Source organism: Patagioenas fasciata, chromosome 24 (assembly GCF_037038585.1).
Source record: "Patagioenas fasciata isolate bPatFas1 chromosome 24, bPatFas1.hap1, whole genome shotgun sequence".
Lineage (NCBI taxonomy): Eukaryota > Metazoa > Chordata > Aves > Columbiformes > Columbidae > Patagioenas > Patagioenas fasciata.
The window spans coordinates 3,022,207-3,041,624 of NC_092543.1; the positions used below are offsets into that span (position 1 = coordinate 3,022,207).

Genomic DNA, 19,418 nt, shown 5'->3' on the forward strand with positions numbered 1-19,418 from the left:
ACTGAAAGCAGCAACTGAGATGTGTTTCCAATCAAATTGGGGCCGGTTAGCGGCTGAAGTTTGCTCTGTCTGCCTGCTAGAAAACAAATAGCACAGGTAGGCTGTGCAAAAAACCCATGAGATGGTTAGTGAAAGAGTGTAGCCTCTGAATGCAATGGAGTTCTTTATCTCGCTGAAACAGATACGAGAAGGAAGGGGGAAAGGAAAACAAAAAGGAGACAAAGCTCTCTCTGGAATCTATTAAAAGAGGCAGATAAACGATGCAGAGCATGTGGGTAGATGTTTTTATAGGGAGCGTTAGCAAGGCAATGTTCATCTGTGCTGGCCTGCACAGGAACAACATAAACCCAACATTGTGTCAACAGGGTAATAGGAAAGAACACCAAAGTGTTTCTTCGCTCTGTTAAGGGGAAATCAGGCCCATGGAAGCCACGCACACCTTTCTGGGGATGACACGGTGACACGCAGCACAATTACACAGAGATGGTGTGTGTGATGTGGACCGGGCCCCTGAAAGCCCTGAACCCTTTCACAGAGCGGCGATGGTAGAGTTTTCCCCAGGATGCACAGCAGTAATGTGAATTTCTCATGATGAGAAGGCGAGGTCAGGCAGCCTTTTTCCACCAGTGTCTCGAAGATACGCACACAAGCACCTCTGATGAAGCTTGATAGAGCTTTTCACTTTGCAGTGCTTAGGTGGTGTGCTGATGGCTCTAACCTTGACAGTGGGATGGAAATTTAATGCTGAAATATCCTTAGTGGAACAGGTTTAGCTCCAGGGCACTCAGAATTGGCTCCCTCACCTACCACTGAGTGGTCTGTCTCTCACTTCAGTCTCCTGACTGTAAATCTGTGGCTGTAACATCAGTCCCAAGCGAGGCAGGAGACACATGGCAGAGCAGGAGTTAAACCGGTCTGGTGCTGAACACATTCTTCATTCTCTTGTCCTCCACCTGGGTAGCACACACAATGGTGCCGTTGTATTGCGCTGCCTTGGTGGAGTGTGTGTAAATCGGGGTGTGCGAGTAACTGGATAAAGTTGTCCCGATGATGTTACAGGCTGGAGAGAGCGTGGAGATGCACTGTGGCTATTCAGCCATGACTAATGCAGCTCTCCTCTAACCTTCCAACAAGAGGCCACGTCTCAGGCCATGTCTGATTCTTACCATGTAATATCGGCAAGGACGGACACGGGGAACGTCCACTACAGCGTGATTTATGGTCAGTAGGTCAGAGAGGTTCTCCTGCCCCTCTGCTCTGCCCTGGGGAGACCACACCTGGAATATTGTGTCCAGTTGTGGCCCCTCAGCTCCAGAAGGACAGGGAACTGCTGCAGAGAGTCCAGCGCAGCCACCAAGATGCTGAAGGGAGTGGAGCATCTCCCGTGTGAGGAAAGGCTGAGGGAGCTGGGGCTCTGGAGCTGGAGAAGAGGAGACTGAGGGGGGACTCATTCCTGGGGATCAATATGGAAAGGGGCAGTGTCAGGAGGATGGAGCCAGGCTCTTCTGGGTGACAACCAGTGACAGGACAAGGGGCAATGGGTGCAAACTGGAACACAGGAGGTTCCACTGCAAGAGGAGAAGCAACTTGTTGGGGGTGAGGGTGTCAGAGCCTGGCCCAGGCTGCCCAGGGAGGTTGTGGAGTCTCCTTCTCTGCAGACATTCAAACCCGCCTGGACCCCTTCCTGTGGAACCTCAGCTGGGTGTTCCTGCTCCATGGGGGATTGCACTGGATGAGCTTTCCAGGGCCCTTCAACCCCTCATATTCTGGGATTTTATGCAATTCTTTCTTCTGAGGTCATGAGTGGTGAAATGATGGTGCCAGCACCGAGCACTGAAAGAGGAGAGAAAGGGGCAAGCTGGTACAGCACAGGGGCACAGCCGAGGGACGAGCTGATGCGTTCGGACAAGAGCACACAAGGCTGCCAATATGCGGTTTGTCCGTCCCGCTGTGGGGCTGTGTGTGCAGGCGGCGCTTCTCAGCGTCGCCGAGCCGCCCTGGGAGTGCCCCAGCCCTACGGGCACCCCTAGAACTGTTCCCTAGACCGCGTGCTCTTAGCATCACTTATCAATCTCCCTTCCTGACGTCACTGGTGACGTCAGATAACCTCAGAAAACAGCGTTTTGAGGCGCTGGGGGGGGGGAGGGCGTCGCCGTCTCCACGGTAACCAGGATGCTTCCGCCCGGCCCGTCACGTGATGTGTTGCTGTTTCCGGGTCAATGCGGGACGCGGCCGCCGGGCCTGGGTGAGCGGGGCCTTTGGGGCGGGCGGGCCGCGGGTGTCTCCTGGGTATTGTCCCCTGTTTATTGTCCCCTGTGGTCCCCCGCATCCTCCGCGGCGTGCTGCCGAAGCGGGGAAGCCGCTGTGAGCCGGGGGGGCACGGAAATGAGCGTCACAAGACACCGTAGCCGGTCCCTTCTCCCTCACACTCATCCCCAGAGCTGAGGAGAAACTGCTCGGTGCTGCTGCCCAGGCTCCTGTCATCCCCACCGGTCGATTCCTGTGGGATCACTAGCATGAAAGTTCTAGTTTTCCCCCTTTTTTTATTTCTTTTCAGCTCCTAAATGATATCTGAAGTTCACTAATAGGAATTATTTTTCTCTTTATACCTTTCGAATATAGTCAAGAGTTGTCCATTCTGTGACTGGAAATATGTGCGATTTTACCTTAATTCGGAAATGCTGTTTATTAGTTTTGTTGTTTGGGGTTTTTTTGTTTATTTGGGGTTTGTTTTGGTTTGTTTCTTTTTAAATTTAAGAGGGTATATTTAGCCCTTGTTGTTATATCATATTAAAGGAAATCGTTAAAGAAATCACTCTTGTCTTAGAAAATATCCCTGCTTAGGTCTGCCTGTGAGCATTAACTTGGCTTTAACGGCATTACTGAGAACAGGGAAGAGTAGAATAGGGAAGGCTGATCGTGTTTGTGCGTCTGTCTGTCCAGACCCCTTCAGGAATCGTTTTCCTGAATCACGTCTTAGGAGAAGGACGTACCAGCTTCTTTTAGACAGATGTTTACTCTGTTGTATCTGTTCCTTGTGCTTTCTTTTCAAATGTGTCAAAACACGTTTGATGTGCGACTGCTTAGGCGTTCGAGTGGCCCTGGCATTAATTAGAATGTCATTAACGATGTTATTCTCCTGAAGGGTCTCCTGTTCTCTTTATAGCACAGGGATGGGAATATTTTTCATGTCATTTCTCTTGTTCTCCTTCCAGTTCTCTCACCCGCTGGGTTTCCCGTGGATCACAAGTCAGGGTCGTGCTCCTCTTTGCAGACACTTGACGTGTTGTTTGTCACCAGGGCCACACTCTTCCAGCAGAGCATTTAAATATAGACAACAAAGGCTGTTTGCTGACATCTTTCAAAGACCAAGCGTGTCTTTTGCGGTCTGTGCTGTCATTTAGAGGAAAAAAACAAAGCTATTTTAGGATATGAGTTCTTCCTCCTGCGGTCAGTGGGACGACGCTCAGAAATGGGCACCTTGCACATCATCCCGTCCTGCCCTTGTGCAGACAGCATTCACTTGGAATGTGTCATGGCTTCTTTGCATAGCCCTTGCTCTCGAGCTGTTGTAGTGATTCAGAGGAGGCACGTGCGTGACAGATTATTATAGTTAACGTGGAATCTGATGAGAAGGGGAGCGGAAAAGGTCACTGCCCGCCCCTCGACGTTTTTGTCATATGGTTTGCAAGAGTAAAGCTTGGGAAAGAAAACGCTTGTAATTCAATGTCAAATGTGAATGTCATTAGGATTTTGTCTCTGGCCTAGATCGCTCTTGTAGCTGAAAACACAATTTTCTGCCTCTGGCGTGATGTTAAGGTGACTTTCTCATGTGGGTTTTCCAGCTGATGTTTGCTCAGGGCATAAAGAGGAATGGAGTTGATAGAAAAGCGACATGAACGCTTTATACGTGGGGGAGTTCTGGAATTTCCAGACGGGGACGTCTGAATGTGTGTTTAGAAACCATTACCCGTCTGTCCTGCAGTGCTGAGCTCCCAAACCGCGCTGGAATGATGCTTTTCAGCCCGAAGCTGTGGCTGTCAACGCAGATTGTTCCTGTCGCGTGCAGGATGTTTGAGCATAGAATGCAATGCCTTGCTCCTCACACAGACTGCAATTTGACCATCTTTTCTCAATTCTAGACAGTGACAAGAAGTTAAGTCACCAACGTGTTGAGGGCTGAAAAAGGTGGTTTGTTTTTCTTTTTTCAAGTAAAACCAATCCTCTAAGTCACTGTTTGTGACACGGAAATTCTGTACGTGCAGGAAACACTCGATATCGTTGCAGCCTGCGATGTGGCGAGTCCCTTTTCCTGCGCTGTTCCGTTCTGTGACGTGCGTAGATACGGTGGGCACGTTTATCTGCCAGTTGCATGAAGCAGCTGCGAAATCGAATTGGCGAAACGTTATATTTGGACCGGCCGAGTGATGCGCTCGTACGTGCTCCGGGGCGTTTTGTGACGCAGCACTTGTGTTCTCATTCTATTTTGTCTCCAGTCATGAGCACCTATGAGCTGGGTGAACGTGCAGCTGCCAAAGTCATTGCCCATTTTACACAGGGAACAGGAGTAAGTAGTTCTGGGTTGTTTTTGTGTTGAAGAATACATAGAAATAGACCGTTTGAATGATAGAAAATCTGAAAAGTAACAGTTTGTTATTTTAGGATTTACAACGTACTTTTCTTGTGTGATGCATCTGTTTCGTAGATGGTGTTTATTGTGTTAGAAAACCATTTTGTGTACTTGAGAGAAAACAAGTTTCACTCGCCATTGTGTTTGGGTTTAGACAAAGGATTCAGGCAGTGGCCTGATTTTACAAAACCAAACCATAACCTGCTTCGCGTAGCGTTTCTTTATCTATCTTATCTTTATATTATCTTTATCTTATCGTACCTTTATCGTACCTTTATTGTACCTTTATCGTACCTTTATTGTACCTTTATCTATCTTACCTTTTCTTTATCTATCTTTTTCTCCGTCTGAAAAGCTGGTCTTGACCAAAAGTTGTGAGTTAAAGTTACAGGATGAAAATATTTCCAGGCTGCCCTGGAAAAGTGGTTGAGAATATCTGTGAGTACAGAGGTTGCAGCTTGGGAACTGTCCTGGAGGAGCAAGGAGATACCTGAAGGGTATGAGCATGTTTGTGGAGCTCAGACCCGCTGTTCGGTTTTGGTTTCTTCTCATGTTTGAAATACGAGCTGTTGGACCAAGAAGAAATAGAACCCCTGACCTGGCTGATGCCTTTGTGTCCTGTGTCCCCAAGGGCCACTGCTGGAGGTGTTTATTAGTTGCTGACTGTTTATATGCTCTGTTTTCTGTATTATCTAGAAGTCCAAGAAGGGAGCATGGACCAGCCCAGCGGGAGGAGTTTCATGCAAGTTCTTTGTGAGAAGTACAGCCCTGAGAACTTCCCGTATCGCAGAGGCCCTGGTATGGGGGTGCACGTCCCCGCGACCCCCCAGGGTTCGCCTATGAAAGGTGGGGTTCTGGTTTCTTCATTGTTCTTGCTTACGTTGAAAGATGAGTTGCCCTGAATTAAGCAGAAGATAGATCGCGATGTATTAGAATGTGTTTCTTGCCGAAAAGCTGGGAGACTCGACTCTAACGAGGACAGAAAGTTGATCTAGTGATGGAAGTGGGTACTGTAAAATACAAGTTTCCCTGCCCCTGTTGTTGCCAGCGTAACAGAATCAGAATCCTGTCAAGGAAAGCTGGAAATAAACCCTCTGCAGTGCTGAGTTTTGGGGGTTCAGCAGTCTCTGGAGCTTATTTTCTTCAAAATAGTGATACTGGCTATTTTATTAGTGGCTGCAACAACATAAATTTTGACAGAGGTGGCTTAGCAAATACACAACTCTGATGTTAGCGTTTGGTTCTTGGTTTATACACGAGATTCACATTTATCCCACCAGAACTGCCTCTTCTTTGTGTAACCTCTTGCCCATCTTGATCCGTAAGAGGAGTTTAAATTTCCATCAGGTCCATTTGTATCATAACCAGCCCCAAAGGGGAAAACAGCCACGGAAGTCAGCAGGATGCAGTTTACAGTGAGTGAGTTTGACAGAGGAGAAAAAGGGCCTGAGTTCAGCTGAGGATAAAATCTACCACATGTTGCTCAAAATTAACACGGACAGAAAATTGGGCTGATGGAATATTCAGTGTCCTCTCTCCTGCTCACCTGAGCTGTTTGGATGCTGAAAAGAGGGCACGTTTTTCTTAAAATGTGACCAGGACGTGACTTACGAGCACATCGTGACTAATGCTCCAAGTACAACGTTATCCTCTAGAGAAACCAAATGCTAACGAGCCAGGAAACCTGAAAACTCAGATCACTCCAGAAAATTGTGTTCTGCTAGAATCCCTTTTTAGTCGTGTAGCTGTCAAGTAGTAAGGAGAAAAAGGCGCCACCTTTTCAGGAAGAAGCTTGTTGTTAAATTTTAACAGGTTTTGATACTCCACAGAGACCCGATAGCTGTGTTGTATGTGAAAGAGTGCAAGACTGATGCCTAAATGTGGATTTATAGTGTTGGAATGGTTTCCTGTTACAAATGCACAGCATTTAGCTTTGTCTTGACCCCAGCAAATCAGGGTGTGATTGAGATCCACGTCCTTTGTGTAACAGCTGTGAGGACGTTGACCTGCACAAGAAGGAATTAGAGCAAAACCAAAGCAGGAATGTAAGAGGCTGAATAGAGACCTAAGTTTTGTCAGGGTGTAAGAACACTAAACATTCTGCATGGTTCAAAAGGGAAAGCTTAGAAAAGAAATGGATTGGTTTTGCTATCGCTAACCCAAAATGGGCTAAATAAAAGAGAATAAGGTCAGCCTAGTCCTCTTTCCTATCTGCACCAGCAGATGCCTGGGGAGGAGCATAAATTCTGGCAAGAACCGATACGAGACAGACTATAAACCACAAAGGACTGTGTGTGAATTGTGGGACGAGTGGTCGATCTGTTCTTTTGCCGAATGTCACGTCTGCTTGTGCTTTTGCGACTGAGCGATGTGACGCTGACCAGAGGGCGTCTTCTCTTTTCCCTCGTTCCAGATCGGCTCAACCTGCCCAGCGTGCTGGTGCTGAACAGCTGCGGCATAACCTGCGCAGGGGACGAGAACGAGATCGCTGCCTTCTGTGCTCACGTGTCCGAGCTCGACCTTTCTGACAATAAACTGGAAGATTGGCACGAGGTAAAATGTTCACCTGTGCATCTTCCTGAATAACTTTGGTGGCTCTTACTGCGAATGCAAACTCATTGCAGGTTATAACAGTACTTTGTTCATTTAAAGGGGAGAGATTTCCATTTTTGTGGCTTCATGTTCATCTTTGAAGCTGGTGCTTATTTACTTCAGCAATAAGTGTGATTAGTTTAACCCATTTGATTCCATTTATTCCATGACTTGTGATCTTGGCCTGTGGGTGACAAATATATGGGTTTTTTGTATTGTGCAAAGCACCAGAACTGGTGTTTCTAACATTAAGAGGTTAATAAGAAGTGTAGTTTTCAATGGAATAAGAAATAATGTGAGTTGATTCTTAGGTTTGCCACTGATTTCATGATGCTGGGCAAGGATTTCTTCTCTCTTGGCTTTCATTTCCCTATCAGCAAAGCAGGTTTAATAACATTCACCTCCAAGGATATTTCCGAGGCCTCATTAATGAATGTTAAATGCTATTGTAAAATTCTCTGAAGTGCTTGGATGAATTATGCAAGATAAATGCACTGTAATACGAGTAAAACGATGGCAATCTGTTCGGCTGTCATTACCAGTTCTCTATTGGCTTACGCTCTGGTTTTGTGGCGATAGTGTTTGTTGTTGAAAATACATGGAAAAGAATGGGACGTGCAGCATAAAAACTACCATGTGTTTCTGTTGCGTGAAACTCCTGTGTCCTACAATAGGTAGAGAACACAGTGTTTGCAGAACTGTCCCATCTCTGGCACGGGGGTGTTGAAGCCAGAACTGGGATAGGTTTCCTTCTTCCCGTTATTTCCTCGTTAGCCTGAAAGGTATTAGCTCAGCGGGTGGGAAAGGGATCTTGGGCTTGTCTGTTGAGATTAAAGCCACCCGCAACAGATAAATATCCACCCAGCTCTTAAAACTGCCAGTGATGGGGATTCCAGATCCCCAGGTGGCCTGTTCCCATGCTTAGCTAATAACCCCAGCACCTAAACTACGTAACTTAAGTCTCCCGTGCCGCAGTTTAAGCAGGAGCGTTCATCGCTGTTCCTTACACAACAGCCTTTTATACCCACGAAGAAGAGCTTTTGTGTCTCCTTTTCCAGTTTGAGTGTAACGCTGAAACAATCCAGTTCTTCCAGTCGCCCGTCATAGGCCGCTTTTTCTAAATCCTGCGTTTGTGGTGTTGTCAGGTGTCGTTCTGGTTTGTCTGCTTCATTCCTAAGGCACAGCGCCCAAAACCTGACAACGCCTAAGACGAGGTGTGAAGTCTAATTACCTCCAGTTCGCTTAATCATCTTAAGAGGACTACAAATTGATCATCTAAATAACCTGTTTCCATATCCTTCTGTGTATTAGCAGTATCTAGGTCAGCACCTACCCCGATCACACACGTATCCCATTCTGCAGAGCTGTAGAGTTGACGTCTCGGGCTTTTCCTTCTCTTGCTCTTTCTCCCTTCCCTCTCTGCTGCTTTGCCTTCAGGTGCACAAAAAGAGAAGATAACCCCAAGCAGAGTTACCTGAGCACTCAGATTGATTATAAGCTGCTCTTTTCTAGTGGAATTGAATAAGAAATTCACTGCATGCATATAGGGAACTTCTATCTGTCTTTTCTGGGAGCTCTGGGGAGCTGAGCGGGTGATCAGGGTGTTGGCCGTGAACTCAAGACGTGCCCATTGCTCCCAGTTAAATGAGGGGTACGGGGTGCTGGCCGGTGCTCGGTGTCGAGGTGGATTTTACCACCTCTCCCTAGAGACCGGCTGTCTCTTATCAGGCTGCTTGGAGAGCGGAATTAAATGAACTGTTGAGAGGAACGAGCAATAAACCAATCAATCTACATCAGTGCATAGCTGGAGTATGAATTACAGGTGATTATCCAGAAAGCTGCTTTTTTTCCCTGTATCATTTCTTCGGCTTGTGGTGATTCCGAAGGGCCTTCTTTTAGGAGAGGGGATATTATGGCACGAGGTCTGATTACTGCCTGATATACATTTCTTTTTTTATCTTTTTTTTCCTCCTCGCTTAGGTCAGTAAAATTGTGTCCAACGTTCCCCACTTGGAGTTTCTAAACCTGAGTTCAAACCCTCTCAGTTTGTCCGTTTTAGAGCGAAGGTGCGCTGGGTCTTTCGCCGGTGTTCGCAAACTCGTGCTCAACAACAGCAAAGCTTCCTGGGAAACGGTCCACACGATCCTGCAGGAGTTACCAGAGTAAGCATCATGGGGAGAGAAAGAGGGAGTTTCTTCCTTTGGGAGCTTAGAAACCGGCCAGGTGAATGGTTGATATTGTCTTTTGTGGGTCATCTTGACCAGATCTGAATACCAGAGGTGGGTCATCACCCTCACAGTGCAGGAGGTGACACGTTTTCCTTTGGGTCACCGCGGAACAAATGGGGCAGCGCGTACCTGTGCTAACAGCTTTTGAATGGAACGTAAGCCTGAGGGTCTGGCCGCTTGTCAAGTCATATTTCAGCGTGCTTTTTTGTGCAAAAGTGCTGATTTCTGTGGCTTGGCCGTGGTCCACCTTGGCAGTGCCGTTCTGCTTCCGCAAGTGTCCTCGGTGGCTTCCCTTTGATGACAGATTCCTTTTGGTGTGGCTTTGCAAGCAGAGATGATGACAGCAGTGTGTCCTGCTTGGCCAACGTGCGCTTCCCTGGGATTAGGAGAGATAGTTTACTTGTTTGAAAATTTAACAGCACGTCATCTGTGTTGTATAAAAACACCTTTTAAAAACGAGTGGTGAGCACTGAAGAGCAGGCACTGATCACCTTTGCAGTTTGGTTGGTGGCTTGCTGGGCACAAATGTGGAACACCACATTATCTGTTACACAATTCATGCTACAGAAAGGCCTCGAGGCGTTTTTAATCTGTGGAGGATTTTTACGAATGGGAGCAGAGACATAGTAGGAACACTCCAAGGGTCTTCTCTACACCAAGGTTTCAAATTGCATAAGGGCTGTCACAGAAGGTCCTGTTAGAATGACATACGCATGTCCCTGTATCTAGAGAGCAGCCTTTGCTCGGTGTGGAGATGACGGTTCGCTCTTTCTCCCCCGTGCAGCTTGGAGGAGCTCTTCCTGTGCCTTAATGACTACGAAACAGTGTCTTGTTCTCCGGTTTGCTGTCAGTCTCTCAAATTACTCCACATAACCGACAATAATCTTCAAGACTGGACTGAAATTCGGAAACTGGGAATTATGTTTCCGTCACTGGACACGCTTATCCTGGCCAACAACAACCTCACAACCATTGAAGAGTCGGAAGATTCCCTAGCGAGGCTGTTCCCCAACCTGCGATCCATCAATTTGCACAAGTCAGGTGAGAGCCTGGAAGCAGGACGAGGCTTTTTGTTTTCAGCACGAGTGACAGCGATTGGTCGGTGTCTCTCCTGCTGAGTTTCTAAACCTAAACCACACTTGTTTCGTGCTCTTTGAAACCTTGACCTTGAGACAGATGCTGCTTGGGCAGAGCTGTGAGTAGCCTGCAGAACCGAAAAGCTGTTGAGAAATGTCGTGTTGAAGCCCAGTTTCCTAATGGTGCTAATGCATGGCCACGCAAGCAGGTGGGCTGAAGTGCATTGAGCTGAAGAATGTAGCGTTAGGAGGGCAAAAGAGGCAAGAAGTCAGTTCACCTGTCTCTGTGGGCTTCACCTGCAGCTTTTGGTAGTTAGTCATTATCTAAAAGATGAGTCAGAGTAGCATGGCCTGGCAGTTACTCAAAACGAGTTGGCATGGGTTTTTACATTAGTAGTTTCCCTCTGTTTCCTGCTCCTGCCTCAGGTGCTTCTGGCTGGAGAAGGATAAATAAACGTCTGGCAGTGGAGGGGATGAAAGGATCCCACTTGCCTTTTATTCCCTGTTTTATCTTGGGTAAAACGAGCGTATGTGTAGGTACGTGGTGTGTGAGGGCTGAGCATCCACCCGCAAAAGCTGTTTGTCATCTGTGCTCGGTTATTAGAAGCTCACCACAAGTTCTACTCCAGTTATACTCAGCCCTGGGGAATTTTCAGCCAACACTCCAGAAGGAGAAGCATTTGGTGTATCGGGAAGGGCACCCGGAGAGACGGAGCTGCGGGGCAGGTCGTGTTTGAGACGACACGTACGCCACAAGTTCTGCAGGCACGCTTAATGCATCCTCATCTTCCGTTCTTTACGGCTTTATATGCTGTGCAAGCAATAGGTGTTAGACAAGGTAGAGGGATCTTTATTAACATGCTCTGCAGTGTAAGCATCAAGGAATCCCCATAATAAAAGCTTAATGTTAACTAGAGGAAGGAAAGCCTGTTAAGCTGGATTTGAAAGCACTGTCTCGCTGAGGAGCAAGCGCTCTTGCGGTGAGCAGTTTTGCAATGCCCATGCCAGGTATTTAAGAAGTGTGGATTCGGTCTTGCATTTTGATGTTTTGGGGGCTGAAAGTCAAGCAGGAATCCTCTTAAGCATCGGTGACCTTGGCAGAGGTGTTTTGGGTGCCGTGATACCTAGAGGAGTTTTGTTTCTGCTCTGAGAAGAGCCTCTTCTGAGCCGCGGCTGGGACACGGTTTGGGCTTGAACGTGGCTTTTCCTGACAGCCCTAGCTCAGGTCAGACCCCTGCTGTGGTTTGAGCCAATAATTTTCCTGGTTTTATTTTTGTTTCGTGTTTTCTGTGTTGTGCGGGTGAAGCTGTTGGATGTTGTTCAGCAGCACCCGTTTTCTAACTCACGTTGCCAGCGTGCGTTTCAGGAACAGCCATCGGAAAAGCATCGCGGTAAACGCTTTGCAGTGGCAGCAAACGGAAGCAAAGACGAGTGGTGTTGATCTTGCCATGTAATCAGGGCTGTACTGTTGTTCAATCCTCAGATTTTGTCATTTTACCCTCTCTGCTTGCCTTGTTATCCCTAATGTCAGGGCTTGAGGGGGCTGAAATTGAGTTAAAGCCTTTTTCATTAGATGGCTGGATGGCTTCTGGGACTGTTGTCTTGTCGGGTCATGGGTGGAAATGAGACCCAAGGTGGTTATGTGTGCAAGGTAGAGCCATTTGCTGGCTATTTAGCGATTCCTAGAATGACGGAAGTCATGATGACTTTAATACAACTTAAGGCTGCGTCCCTTTATAGGTGCAACTGTCATAACCTATGCTAGTGAGGCCAAAGACCGAATGGGCCATAAAAAGCTAAGCTCCCTAATCAGCCTTGGAGATGATCCTTCTAGACTTACAAAACAGCAGGAGAGAATTTAAACTACTCTTGTCTTGCAAGCAGCTAAAGTAGATTTTTTTATAGCACATCATGAGCAAAAAGCTGACGCTCGCCTGTCACGTATGTTCTTTGTGTCTGGTGATCTCGGATACATAATGTATTATCTGTGTTTGTTTAAGCGAGTCGTTTCTTCTGAGCAGGTCTGCATTGCTGGGAAGACATTGACAAGTTAAATTCTTTTCCCAAGCTGGAGGAAGTGAAATTGCTGGGAATCCCTTTGCTGCAGTCCTACACCACCGAGGAGCGCAGGAAGCTGCTAATAGCCAGGTCTGTTGTGACATGGCAATGAACGGCTGGGCAACTGGAGGAGGAGCCTGTTAGGAGATGGGCTTTTGTATGAGCTTTTTTGTTGCTGTGTGGGAAAGCAGGAGTAGTGGAAATGTTAAGTAAAACTTCTCTACTTGTCAGAGAATTCTTTGAGTCTCGCACGCACCTGTGTACGCGATGCATGCATGAAAACGCTTAGTTTTGAATGCGCTTGGAGAAACCATGTGGGACTTGAGGGGACCAAGGTGTCAGCTACACCTGGTATTGATGTTGTGCCACTTTTGATGGTGATTGCCTTGCTGGTCCCCTTGCCTGGGTTTCCCGTCTCGCTGACTGTATTTCTGGGTGTCTGCACGCAGGTTGCCATCTATCGTCAAGCTCAACGGAAGCATCGTTGCCGATGGGGAGCGGGAGGACTCGGAGCGGTTCTTCATCCGATATTACATGGAGTTCCCGGAGGAGGAGGTCCCGTTCAGGTGGGGTTTCTTTGTCGTGGAATGGAGAGCAGTGAGGCAAAAGGAAAATTGAATGAACAAATGATGTTACATGGGAAATGTGGGCTAGCTGCTCCATGAACAAAACCATCCCTCGCCTTCCTCCTGTCTTGCCTCCCTCAATCTGTTTCAGTTAATGTCGTTATACTGGAGTGTTGTCTGATGACTTGTAGAATCACTTCTGAGTCTAATTTAGTCTTAAAGTGTCCGTGTCAAGAGCCATTAAACAACATGACCGTTCAGTTCATGATCTCCATCGCTTGCTGGCCTCCCCGATGACCGGCTTCATAGCCCACCCGTGTTTGGGGGTCCCCAAAAGCCAGTACAGATCATGCTCTCCGGTGCCAGGCTGGGGTGTCTAATTCTGTTGACCATCTGCTGTGCGCAATGTGACTGGCAATGGGAAGCTGTCCCCTCACTTTCAGGCTCACAAATCACAAGCCTGATGGCTTTTCTTTGCCAAAAAAGTGTGCCCGATGATCCGTTAATCTTGGTAAACTAATGAACTTAGACAGATGCTGTTCAGTCCGTATCTTCTCCGTGCCAGCATCTACTTACTGCTTCTTAGTAGGCTGAGGAAGGGTCACGGAGCATTGAGTCACTGCATTTATGCGGCTTTTGCCGTAGAACACTCGTACGCTTTTCAGACAACAAAGCTTCGTAGCCATTTCTTTACAGAAAGGGGTAGGATGAGTGTTTGTGGCTGGTCAGAGCTTCCTCCAGCTGAACTCTTAGGCGAAATATCTCTTGTTTTTCAAAAGCGTTGCGCACCTGACCTGCCAATACCATAGGGGCACAGAAAGGCTGCAGTGGGGAATGAGGGCGCGACGTTTTGGATGAATACTAATAGGTCCAGCAATTATACTATTTGTTAAAGGTGTACTCGGGTCAGTCCAGAGGCAAAGGGTGCTGATGTAGTCAGGGAGAAAAGACAGCTGGTGATCCCTCTTGTGCCTTTTTATGAGGACAAGTCCTGGCTTGTAATTTTAGAAACCCTTGAAGCGGAAAAATTGAAAGAAATATTGGAAGGGATAGCAGAAGAGGTGGAGAATGCAGATGAGGGGAAGGGGAAACCGGGACAGCGAGCTCGTGGCACTGCTCCCTGTAGGGATTATTTCCCGTTACGCTTTATTTCAATGAAAAGTGGTTTGTGTCTCAGCATTCGTGGCTCGAGAAGGGGAGAATAGGGGGGCAGCTGCGCCCAACAGCTGTCCCGGACCCCTGTATTCTCGAGGAGGTCACAGTGGGGTGTAGCTTTAGACACACGTGATGCTACGGTAGGACATGGGCTGTGCGGACCCACAGAGTTACACTGCGCTTCATGCAGCTGGGGTCGCTTTCCAGGTGGGAGCTCCTGTACGAAATGGCCAATATCTCATCCATAAAAGCCGGGCTGATCTTGACCAATACGCTGGCTCGATGCTATTTTGGTAAGATACAGGAGAATTACCTCCCCCTCTGGTTTCTCAACCTTTAAATGCTGTTACTGCCCTTTTTGTGATCAATGGGCTTTTTGTCTGAATCCCTTCATCTGTGCAGCGTTTCCAAGAGACTTGTGCAGCTACTGAGGAGGGTTGTTCTGTTTGGGAGGAGTTTTGTGCCACCACAGACTGTTTTCTAACGAGGCTGCAGATGGCCAGAGCATCCCTAGTGCCGAGGGCCGGGTTTCAGCCCTTGCAGGAAGGGAAACCTCGTGTTCTCTGCAGAGGGATTCTGTGTTTGTAGCTAAAGCTTCCCTGTCTTTGCTCCCAAATCCGACGCGGTGTCTCCAAAGGTGGTTTGTAATTAGAATCTAATCAGGACATGCCGTTGCTGGGGGTATGGCATCTGCATTGCAGTGCTGCATCAAGCCTGGGAAGAAGACAAACTCAGCCACAGAAAACTTAGGAGTTTAACTTATGAGGTTTATCGTGCGATAAGCGAATGGCACGCTCTGTCACGACAGACCCCTGTTTGAACTGCATGTCTTCGTGGTCCACCGCTCAAATGCACCAGAAAGGGAGGGAAACGGCAAGAATGATTTCTCTTCGGGGATGCGGTGGGTTAGAAAGGAGTGTACAATCCGATATTGACTGTCTTCCTGAGTGATGTCTTTGTGTCTGTTGGTTTTTAATGAGCCCTCTGCTCGGCTGGTCTGCTGTTTATCTGCAGAGTATCAGAGACACTGTTAGCCAGGCTCAGTTCTTCAGCATCCTCTGCTCTGGCAGCCAGCGTCTGATTATGAAGGTCTCCAGGGTGCCTATTATCGGGGTACAAAAGAACCGTATGAGCCGTGTGCCTTCGCCCTTATTGATTCAAGGGAAGCCAGTCATCCAGGCTCCCAGCATCCCTTGCAAAGCTTGTTCTGCACATGAAAACATTTCGGACAACATTCCCTGACCCTCCGCATATTTACAGCACGCATTTGGGCAATCTTAACCCTCTCATGGCGCTTCTCTCCCTCAGCTTGCTTGGAATTTGTCCCCCTCTTTATACCCGTCCCTGTTTGCTGTAGTTTCCTTCAGCGCAGGAATCGTGGCAGCGCTTCTGATCAGAATGGGAGAAATTGTTGCGGGTCTACAGCAACGCAATCGTCCCCGCTGGCGACGCGTTGGCGAGCCCTCGCTCGTACGGCGGGTAAACCTGAGGAGCGCGTCGTCTCCTCTGAGCACTGATGGCTTTTCCAAATAGACCAGCATGATCCTATCACCCGGGCGACTGTGAGAGCGGGGTACCAGCCTACCCGTGGCCCTCTGCTCCGCTGAGGTCTCGTTTTGCCCGTGAGACTGGGGAAATCCTAGTGCATTGTGGCCCTTACCTCATTTCCCCGCAGACAGAGGCTCTGCTGTTCTCCAGGAACATTCCTGCCTTCAGCAGGACTCCCTGGGGTCACCCAGCCTGCCAAGTCCCATCATCTCTCGACAGGGGCCGTGACACGGCACCGATCGCATTCAGCTCGGGCCCGGATGGGGAACAAAAAGAGCTTTTTGTACAGCGCGTACCGGAGGGCCTCTGAAACGTTACCTTTTCTCAGCACTCCTGATCTTTGTCGTCTCAGTCACGTTGTGGTTTGTGTGGCCGTTTCGCCTCTTTCCCAGCCAGACAAGGGAGATGGAGCTACTGCAATTCCCATGTAGTTTTAGAGTAGGTGTGAAGGATCAGTCGGTGAGATCACAGAATGTCAGGAATTGGAAGGGACCTTGAAAGATCATCCAGTCCAATCACCTCATTGTAGTCCCCTTTTTATTGTCACCTTCCAAACCATGCGGCAGCTCCCCCCTGATTCAGTGATCCTGTGTAACGTTTGGGGCCCAGACAGCGGGAATGTCTGAAATCTGCTCAGACCCTGAAGGCCCGAATAGACTGAGCGCCGTATCCTTTGTGCAAGCAGTCAGTGTGCTCTCCATGCACATGTTTGTAATTTGCAGCCTTGGCCGCAGCTAAAATGGGGTGGTATAATATGAAACAGGTTGAGACGTGCATTGATGGTATGAGCAACCGAACCGTAACTCTGGGCTTGTTTGGCTTTTCAGGTACCACGAGCTGGTCACCAAGTACGGGAAGCTGGAGCCCTTGGCCGTTGTGGATCTTCGGCCGCAGAGCAGCGCGAAGGTGGAGGTTCACTTCCAGGATAAGGTGGAAGAGATGTCGATCCGGCTTGACCAGACTGTGGCAGAACTGAAGAAGCACTTAAAAACTGTAGTGCAGTTGTCAACGAGCAACATGCTGCTCTTCTACTTGGACCAGGAAGCTCCTTTTGGTCCCGAGGAGCTGAAATCCAGCTCGCGAGCCCTGCATTCCTACGGCATTCGGGATGGAGATAAAATTTACGTGGAGCCCAGAATGAAATAGCCTCTTTCGAGCCTGTGAGTGCACGCACGTGCACACCCGTTCCCCCCCACACATGCATTAAGGAGTTTTTGCAAGGTTTTTCTTTCGGTCGGTTGGTTGAGGTTTGGTTGCGTTTCTGTAGCAGGTGATTTCTTAGCCCGGAGGGAGAACCATGCCCGCCATCCACTGCAGGTGGCCTTGAGGTGACAATTGACTTCGCCGCGTGTGTTTCAGTGTGTGCAATACCTTGATGTTTTTTTCGATGCTCCGGTATACTCGTGATTTGGCATGAAAGGTCAGTTGCTCAAGCTAAAGAATGCCAGGGTCCATAGGGCAGAAGATAGCTCGGTGCCAAATTTGATCTGTTTTCTTCCTTTCTCTGTGTTTTTGAGGTTCTGGCCTAGCTATCTTACTGCAGCTCGAGCTTGCTCAAGTGTTTCTTTGCAACCAGGTGCTGTCTCAACCTTTTGTTGCGCTCGAGTTCGCTGTAAAGGTCTAAAACAGTATTCCGCTTGATTCAGAGCTCAGGTACTTAGTGCATCCACTGAACTCCACTGGTTTGGTTTGCAGGAGTGCACAAAATGGGGGAAGGAAAGAGACCTCATTAGAAAGAGACCATTTATTTTTAAAACGTGTGCTCTGTATCCTTTTCTGTACTCGTCTCAGCCGGTGTAGCACTGGCAGTCTGGAGGCAGAGAACCCCTTGCTGTGTGCATCACCGAGTGAATTTTGGAAAGCAGCAGATGGGCAGTGCATTGAAAGGGCGTTTAGAGCCACAGGTCCAAAGGGCTTGAAGACCAGATTGTCCCATTGCCCATGAATCATCCCCACGATGCTGAGGAGATCGTCCCGCAGGCACTTAACGTGCACCAGTTAGTGCTGGAAGTGGAACGGCTCAAATCGCTCTCCTGGAAGAGAGAATAAAGTTGAGAAGAGGAGACTGAGGGGGGACTCATTCCTGGGGATCAATATGGAAAGGGGCAGTGTCAGGAGGATGGAGCCAGGCTCTTCTGGGTGACAACCAGTGACAGGACAAGGGGCAGTGGGTGCAAACTGGAACACAGGAGGTTCCACTGCAAGAGGAGAAGCAACTTGTTGGGGGTGAGGGTGTCAGAGCCTGGCCCAGGCTGCCCAGGGACGTTGTGGAGTCTCCTTCTCTGCAGACATTCAAACCCGCCTGGACCCCTTCCTGTGGAACCTCAGCTGGGTGTTCCTGCTCCATGGGGGATTGCACTGGATGAGCTTCCCAGGGCCCTTCAACCCCTGACATTCTGTGATGAAGTTTATGTTTAGTGCACCAGAAATATAACCAAGCACTTTCCCCAGGGTCCTGGCTCCCTGCTTAGGGTCCAAACGTGTCGGAGAACGTGTCGGCTCGGAGCAGTTTCCACAAGATGAGTTACAAAGCAACTAGACTTACTGTAAAGCAGGTTTTCACTATCTATATTATCTTCTCCCCACACGCACCTTGTAGGAATCGCGTGCCACTGCTTAAAAAACCCCCCGTTTTCTACTGATTCCTTTGCGATGAAATCCTCCTTGCTTTCACTTTCCTGCATCCTCCCTTGCTGCTCTGTCCTCCCGACACGTTGAAGATTTTGCAGAATTCCTACTTAGAAGCAGCCGCATCGAAGTTTTTGAAGCCGCGCAGTGAGGGCTCTGGTTACACGTGAACTCCTGACCTTAACTTTGCAATGCTCCCTTATCCCCACGTGCACTTTCTTGCCCTGGATGCTTTTGTCCACATCCCTGAGCTCCTTTTCTATTCTTGGAGTGATGTGTTTCTCTTCATATTTTATCTAGATGGCGGGGTGGGTTAGGATGGGGAGGGGATGAAGTATTAACTCATAGTCTTCAGGTTCAGGATGCGGGGATTGTTCGGAGGGGGATTGTTCTGCCTCCAGAGTAAGGATTAAAAATGGGAGGATTTAAGACAAGTCAGTAATTTGTGCCTCATCCCCCTGCCAAAAATGTCAGCGCCCTGGCGCCGTTGAGATGAGCGATGGGAAACGGAGCCAGAACTCTTAAGCCAACACTTCTGTATGATATATACATACGTATGCATAGGAAAAGTTGTGTTTAATAAGATATTTTGTTATAAAGCAAACAAAGTTTTATGAAGATATGGTGGTTTAATATTTGAAGCCTATTTCTCCCCTTGCCCTCCAGCTGCGCTGCGACAGGTCAGCGACCGATGGGGATGCAAATTATCTCTGACCTAAATCTGTAGAGCAGTAATTACCTATGTGGGTGTATTTATGGCATTGAGATGCTGTAACTATTGACCAGCTTCCTCAGCACAATTCAGTGTCTCGCTTTCAGAGGAGGAAATAAACCAAGACCATTAAAGAACTGAATGGGGTGTTAAAGAAGACCCGAGTACCTGTTTTTTGCACCACTTGAAGGTTGTTCTGGACGTCACGCTCAAGGTGTTCTCAAG

General features: G+C 48.2%; 1 protein-coding gene across 2 annotated transcripts; it reads left to right on the forward strand.

Annotated features, from left to right (window-relative positions):
- The first annotated feature begins 2,174 nt into the window (after positions 1-2,174).
- On the forward strand, positions 2,175-19,350 carry TBCEL (tubulin folding cofactor E like). Of its 2 annotated transcripts, none has more exons than XM_065855608.2 (8): positions 2,175-2,245; positions 5,327-5,476; positions 7,044-7,183; positions 9,203-9,384; positions 10,235-10,491; positions 12,548-12,674; positions 13,034-13,150; positions 16,681-19,350. In XM_065855608.2, exons 2-8 carry the CDS (start codon positions 5,344-5,346, stop codon positions 16,997-16,999), a joined length of 1,275 nt encoding a protein of 424 aa, XP_065711680.1. In that variant the 5' UTR covers positions 2,175-2,245; positions 5,327-5,343; the 3' UTR covers positions 17,000-19,350. The 2 variants fall into 2 exon arrangements, with proteins under 2 accessions (XP_065711680.1, XP_065711681.1); XM_065855609.2 differs by lacking the exon at positions 2,175-2,245 and adding an exon at positions 4,072-4,567.
- The last annotated feature ends 68 nt before the right edge of the window (positions 19,351-19,418 follow it).